Source organism: Mustela nigripes, chromosome 12 (genome assembly GCF_022355385.1).
Source record: "Mustela nigripes isolate SB6536 chromosome 12, MUSNIG.SB6536, whole genome shotgun sequence".
In the NCBI taxonomy this organism is placed as follows: domain Eukaryota; kingdom Metazoa; phylum Chordata; class Mammalia; order Carnivora; family Mustelidae; genus Mustela; species Mustela nigripes.
The window spans coordinates 80,592,353-80,600,016 of record NC_081568.1 but is presented as its reverse complement, the minus strand read 5'-3'; the positions used below and the strand labels follow the sequence as shown (position 1 = coordinate 80,600,016).

At 39.4% G+C, this 7,664-nt stretch overlaps 1 protein-coding gene across 2 annotated transcripts in view; it reads left to right on the top strand.

Annotated features, from left to right (window-relative positions):
• Nucleotides 1-1,923: 1,923 nt before the first annotated feature.
• The window catches only part of YIPF5 (Yip1 domain family member 5), a 13,950-nt gene continuing 8,209 nt past the window's right edge, over nucleotides 1,924-7,664 (top strand). The window contains exons 1-2 of one of the 2 annotated variants that reach the window (XM_059417826.1): nucleotides 1,924-2,061; nucleotides 2,567-2,686. In XM_059417826.1, coding sequence (XP_059273809.1) covers nucleotides 2,577-2,686 — 110 coding nt within the window. In that variant the 5' untranslated portion in view covers nucleotides 1,924-2,061; nucleotides 2,567-2,576. The other variant, XM_059417827.1, reaches the window with a different exon arrangement.

Here is a 7,664-nt window from a genome sequence, read left to right as displayed (position 1 = left end):
CATAAAAAGGACAATGTGGGGGCACCTGGGTGGCTCATTGGTTTAAAGCCTCTGCCTTCGGCTCAGCTCGAACCCCGCATCCCGCTCTCTGCTCAGCAGAGCTCTCTGCTCTCTGCCTGCCTCTCTGCCTACATGTAATCTCTGTCTGTCAAAAAGGGACAATGTGGCTGGCTCCAGCAAATCTGAATACATGGTCATTCTCCCAACAGTTGTTCAGATGGTACCTACATCAGTAAATTCTAAAATGATTTATAAAAGTTGGTAAATTGAATTATTTGATGAGCTATTTCAGAAATTTCCTGAGGAAATTAGCTGCCCATTCATCTCAAGAGTATACTCATTGGTTCTTCAGTTTGTTATGTCCTTTTCCTATTATTATTTTTGTTTGGAGGGGAGTGTGGAATTTTGTTAATTGGTTGGTTTTATTTGTTTCCTTATAGTGTATAAGTTGAAAAAAACTCTTTTAACCAGTGAAATTTTATCATTCCTTTGGAAACTGGTCCCAGAGCAATGGCCTGGTTTCTTTTGTAAAGACCACAAGATTTGGGGGCCAGCATATAATGCAAGGGCTCATGGTATAAATTTTAATACTATAAGCTCAGAAGACATTTCTGCTCATTGGCTAATACCATGGCATTCAGAATTAGGATTCCTGCACTTTCAGAAGTGATTTAACACTCCGTGGTTTAACACAGAAGCCAGAACAATCAAGAGGAAAGAATCTACTTATGCCTCTCTTTAGTTCATAACCTTCAGTGGTTCTGCTTTGTCTTTCAGAACCAAAACAAGAATCCCACAAGACACTCTGTTCCTGGTCCTTACCTGTAGCCTTAGCCTCAACTCCTATGTGGCTCTCCTTTATGGTCTCTCCAAACATCCTGGCTTCATTGAAATTAGTTATTTCCAAAGTCTGATTTTATCCAAGAGACATTTCTAGTTGTCACAAGGTGGCAGTGGGGATGCGGGGCTGTGCTACTGGCATCTGGTTGGTACAGGTCAGGGATTTTGCTAAACATCTTACAGCTAGTAAGGCAGCATCCTCTGTCTCCTGCCCCGCCAGAATCATTTAGATAAAAACGTTAATAGTGCAAAGGTTGAAGAACCCTTATCTACACCTTTTCTGACACCATATTTTCCTTAATCCCAGGCCTTGCACACACTATTCCCACTGCCTGAAATATTCATGCTCTCCCCCTCCTCTCTTTCCTCTTTTCTTTAATACATTCCTTTTCACCCTTTGATCATCACCTTTTCGCAGTGGCTTTCCGGATTTTCCGCCCCCGATAAATATTACACTCTTTCAGAGAATTACGTAGGACTTGAGAATATTAGTTACAGCTTTACGTATACTTTTACGTGTTTGATAACCCCACCCCCAACGAATCGCAAGTGAGCCGTACCATTTAGTTTGCATTCATCATAGTAGTCCCAACAGCTAGTACAGCGAGGTGAGTTGTCCTTTATACTGCGTTCAATTATTAAATGAACATTTAACAGCCTCACTTACAAAATGAGAAGAATAATCATCTCATTAGGTTGTAAGGAGTAAATAATACACATAAATTCTGTAACACTGTGTCTAGATCACACTGAATCCAGAGAGACCGACGCTCTGTAGTTTGTGTACAGGAGACAGGCTCTACCCGCTCAGTATCGGCGCTTGCACGACCTCTTCCACGCCTCCTGTCTGCAAACGATTTTTCCCTCCTCTAAATAGTTAGCAACAATTGCTGCGCCTGCGCTTTTCTGCCTCTATCGCGAACCCGGCTACCGGAAGTGTCTTCCTTCTTCTCATTGGCCCGCCACTGGACTGAGTTTGTGGATACTGCGCATGCTCCATAGCAGGTTGGCTCCTCCCCGGCTCCTCCCCGGCTCCACCCCGTGTCCGCCCTGGAGGGGCACAAATCTGCCAACACGCCTGCGCGAACGGGTGCGCCCCGGAAGCAGTTCTTTGGCCCTGTGACACGTAGCAACGGAGCCTGTTCAGGGTCTTAAGCCTTATTGAGGGGTTTTGGGGGGTTGCTGGACCTGCTGACGCCGCTACCGCCGCTTCCCGGTTTGGTGAGTGTCCCGGGCTTGTGGTGCACTGTTCGGCTTCTCTTCAGTCTAGTGCAGCGCGGCTTGGTTCGGCGGTCTTTTCGCTCAGACCCTCACTCCCTTTCAAGCCCTTGCTTTGACGCGACCCCTGTACCTCAGGCGCGGCCTTCCAGGAGTCTGCCCTTTCCCAGAAGGCCCGGGCCTTCTTTTGCAAGGAGACAGTCGCATTGTCAGCGGCAGTCTGCCGTGAGGTGAGGAATCGTCTTTGTTGTTGATATTTTAGACCTCCGTGGAACCAGTTCTCCTACGCCCCTTCCTCTAACCATGGCATATCAGCTCGGTGAAGTGGAGGTGTTTTCCCGGCTCTTGGAGATCCTGTGCAACTCCCACCTGGATCTGTCCTCCAAATGCCGTTCCCCCAATTACAGAAGAAATAATTTAGTGCCTTTTAAGGCGTTTTGCTTTGTACCGAAACGAATTCAGTAGGACCTTAGGTGTAAACACTTTTTGCCACTTTTTTCTTTTTCAGATTATTTGCAATGGCAGGGTTTGATAACTTAAATACGGATTTCTACCAGACAAGTTACAGCATCGATGACCAGTCACAGCCGTCCTATGACTATGGAGGAAGTGGAGGACCCTATAGCAAGTAACTTGTCAACTTTGACAATATGTAGCCCAGACTGAATGAAAGCCTGTATCCTTATTGTTTGGTTCTGCCTAAAACTGAATGTGTCACCATGTCCCTTGTCAGGAATGTGATTTTTCATAATCTTCCTTCTTCTGGAAAGATCTGTGACACTGGTTTGGGTTTGACAGGATTGCCCTATTTAGAGTTTGGTATCTTCTGTGGTATCTTCAGGTGTGCCCTGAGTGCAAAAGTAGATTGTTAAAGTACTGTTTCCTAGTAATAGTGCGTCATTTAAGGTAAGGATATTAGCTTCAAGTATCTAGAAGATAACCTAAGCGATTTCATCTACAGAACCAGTTAAAAATTTGAAATCTTGTGATGGCTAGTTTAAGCGTTAAATCAATCCAGATTTCAGACCTTACCAATGTTAATTCAAAGGGCTTAGTGACACTGTTTAGCAGTGTTAGCTCCCTGTTATGTATCATCAGGTGATTTTGGTTTTTTTAATAGCAAGTGATAATCATCTTTGTTACTGCTCATGTTGAAACCTTATGGGTAGTACACACAAGTTGCCAGTTGCTGACAGTCCCTGCCAGGGGGGAACTCAAAACCTTTCAGCCCTGACCTGTTGAGAACAAAACAAAACAAAACAAAAACCCAGATTTTTTAATAGTCCCTGGTAGTAGTGGCAGAAATACATTAGCTGACGCTATCCACCAGTCTCCTCTAGGACATTATATTTTTCGTTTCTTAGGACCTTAAAGATAATCTTATCAGTCATTTCCAATACCAGGATGGCTTAACCTTTTTTAGATGGTCCAGGACCCCTTCTGGAATCCTACAAAAATGAGGGACTTCTTTCTGAGATGTAAATGTGCACAAGGAGATGCCCACATAAATATCCATATTACTGCACAGTTGATGTGCCTTCTGATGTTCGTCTATGAACCCTGATTTAAAAACCTCATGAAAGTCTCCCAGGATGAGGGCATGGGAAGGTTTTGTTTTGAATCAATCTGAGAGAAACATGTAGTAGTAGAACATGTTTGAATAAATAAATCTGAATGAAAGTGCCTAAGAATTTAAAAAGCAAAGCAAAAATCAAATTCAGTCTTCAGTATGGTCTGTCTTATATAAGTTGCATTTTTTATACCTTTTGACCCCTTGAGTCTGCTTAATTTGATATATTCTAAGCCCTTTCCCCGCCTAAAACCTAACACATTGAACAGTGGGAGTGAGCATGTGAAAAATACTATAAATCAGTTTTTTCCTTCAGTTAAATTTTCTTGTATGCCATCAGGGATTTATCTTCTTTGAACAGTTAATTGGGCAGAATTGGAGAAATCTTGTTGCTAAATCTCCATTTATTTACTTAAGAATGTTTTTTGTTTGTTTTAATCTATGTATGAGAGGAAAGTGAATGGAAGATTGGCCAGAGTGCAAGGGCTTTGAAAAACCTGTCTCTGTACGCAGTCCTGTTTTTAACCTAATGATGTAAGACCCTGCAGAACTATTAGATTTAGATCATAGCCTCATAGGTTTATTTATCTCTGCCTTTCTTTTCTCCTGTCCCTGTTTGCATCTCTTAAATGTGTGACTTGTCTTTTCATTCCAGATATCATCCTCTCATTTTAGTTTTACATAGGAGCGTTGTTTAGATACTCTTTTGCTAAATATTCTCCCAATTCCATTGCAGCCAGATCATGTGCCAATAATCATTGCTTCAGTATGATGAGGTTTTTTTGTAGTTGCTCATATACCCATTATTGCCAATTAACAAATATGAATTTATAGATGAAGCCTAGGAAAACAGGAAGCTTAATGTATTGGCAGTAATAATTGAGTTTCATTTGTAAGTATCATTTATATATTCTTATAACAACAATAGCAGCAACAAAAAGTAAAAGGCCCTTTGATCTTAATCTGTTGAGTTTTATGATTATCCTATTGGACAGGTCTCACACTCTATGCTAGATATGCCTATAAAATGCCAACTACATATTTTTAAAGTATTTAAAGCCACTATTTTTTCATCTTTGACTTAACTGATAAGAACCTATATAGAATACAATGTTGACTTAGTCTCTAAAGATTGTGTCTACCACACTATATTCTAGTTTAAACCCAGCAGGAGCAAGCCACCAATTTTCCTGACCAGATCCTTCCAGAAAATGAAAACAGTAAAATTCCATGGTGTTGTTTTTCTCACCTTGCATCTTAAAGAAGGAATGATGGTACCATTTCTGAAGCTGTCGTTTGCTTGTAGTAGTTCTGTTCCTTACATGACATGAGTCTATATGAACAGTTCTACAGGGTGGACTGCAGACCTCAGAGGATCCTTGAGACCATTCAGGGGGTCTTTTAAGATTAAAACTATTATTATAACAATATTAAGACACTATCTACCTTTTCAGGTGTGTTGACATTTGTACTGATGTTGTAAAAACAATGACTGGCAAAACTGCTAGTATCTGAATATGAGTCAGACAAGGGCATCAGATTGTTCTATTAATCATTGTATTCTTCATCAACACACACTTTCTGGGGTGTAGAGGGAACCAGTTTATTTGAGGATGCCCTTGATCTGGGGCTGTCAGTCATTAAGTGTCTGCCTTCAACTTGGGTCGTGATTCCAGGGTCCTGGGATCGAGCCTGCATTGGGCTCCCTGTTCGGCGGGAAATCTGTTCCTCCCTCTCCCACTCCCCCTGCTTGTATTCCCTCTCTTGCTGTGCCTCTTTATGTCAAATACATAAGTAATTTTTTTAAAAGGATGCCCTTGATGAAGCAGAAAAATTATGCTGCTATTAAATCCTGACCCTTTAGTACCCATACATTAAAAATATTCTCTGTGTCAAAATGGAAATGTCACAAAGGACCTCTTGTTCATACTGAAGTACAGTGATTCTCTCGAGGAAAAGCCCCTGTGCATTTTGAATCATAGGCTGTATCAGCTGCTCTCCATGAAAACCATTTTTATTGGAAAGCACATCCTGATAGACAAACTATGGTTATTTAGACTTGAGTACTGGGCAGATATTTTCTCAAAGATGAAATAATGAGCTTCTTACTCAAGAAAGAAAACTAACAGCCTGTGTAGCCAGTGGTTAAATTCAAATTTTCAGGTAAAAATGAGGATTTGGGAAAACTGTCCATTACTATAAACTTTTCACCTTTCCAGAATTAACCATTTTTCTGATGAAATCATTGGTGACGTTAACAAAGGTGATTTTCCTGTGTTTATACTTGATATATATGTTTTTCTATTAAACATGTCAATGTTTGGAAGAGCTGAATCACCCACACTAATATTTTCTAAGCAGTGAATGTTAAAAAATCATACATAAGTAAAGCAAGTATCCATTCATAAGGCAAGACAGATGAGTGTATTCTAGTATAAAGTTTATTAGTATTGTTCCATTTTCTATGTTGCAACTTAAGTTTAAAAAACTACCACTTTGAGTAATCTGAAAAGGTTGTTAAATAATTTTCCAGCTGTTTGTCTGCAACACTAGATTTTCTTAAGCTATTTCAACTAAAATTAAATGCAAAAACAGATAAGAACAGTGTTTTCTTTTTTTTTTCTTTTAAAGATTTTATTTATTTATTTGATGGGCAGAGATCACAAGTAGACAGAAAGGCAGGCAGATAGAGAGAAAGGTGGAAGCAGGCTCCCTGCTGAGCAGAGAGCTCATGTGGGGCTCGATCCCAGGACCCTGGGATCATGACCTGAGCCGAAAGCAGAGGCTTTAACCCACTGAGCCACCCAGGTGCCCAAAGAACAGTATTTTCTTTTTAAGATTTTTTTTTTTTTTTTTTTTTTGATAGACAAAGATGACAAGTAGGCAGAGAAGTAAGCAGAGAGGGAGGAGGTAGTAGGCTCCCTGCTGAGCAGAGAGCCCGATGCAGGGCTCGATCCCAGAACCCTGGGATCATGACCTGAGCCGAAGGCAGAGGCTTTAACCCACTGAGACACCCAGGCACCCCAAGAACAGTATTTTTTATTAAACCAGATGTTAATGAGATTGTCAAAAATACAATGCAGTGCCACTTTTCTCAGTAATTTTTATAGTACTTTTTCATAAAAATTTACGCTGATATGTAACTGGTTTATTATTACTTTGAATTAATATTTTAAACATTTTTGTTTTAATTTCTAATGTGATAAAATAATGACAGATACATCCACATAAATAAAAAAAAATCTTTGGGTTTCCCAATAATAAATTTTAAGTGTATAAGGGGATTCTAAGAGCAGAAAGTTTGAGAACCACTCATTCTTTTTGGTTTTCCTGTTGTACACACATTCATATCCGGCCTGTCTCTTTTTTTGAGGGAGAGATAATAAGATACAATCTGTTTATGCAGATTGTAGAAGGCTCCTATATGGAGCCTTTCTAGCTGGTTCATAAACTCAGAGGTAGATTATGATATATTCTAACAGATCATCCAAACAGCATATTATACTAAATAAAAAAATATTGATTCTTGTCCTAGTTCATTTCAGCCATTTAGTCCTGTTGCTTGTGTGTGTGTGTGTGTCTATGTGTAAATAATTGGAAATCAACATATTTGCATATAAAAATGATAGGGGAAGCATATATATGGAAAAAAGATACTATAGTTCTGTCCATAAGGTAGGATTTGGGGGTGATTTTTATTATAATTGGTAAGAGTTAGCCACTGGAATCAAAGTCTAGCTTTGCATTCTGGCCCACACAGGGAAATCATTTTCACCCAGATAGCAGTTTCTACATCTTTAGGATGGGAAGGATGATAAAGTAAACCTCCTAAAGTTGTAGTGAGGTAATAGGATATAATTCACATTAAACACTTGAAACAGTAATGTTCAAATAGGTTATATGTATTTTTGGAAATTTTTAGTAGTTAATATGTAACTATATATTATATATAACATTTTAGAATGAATTAATTTTAATAAGTAGTAAATATACAACATTTTTAAAGGTGCAGATTTTTTAATATGAAAATTAAGTC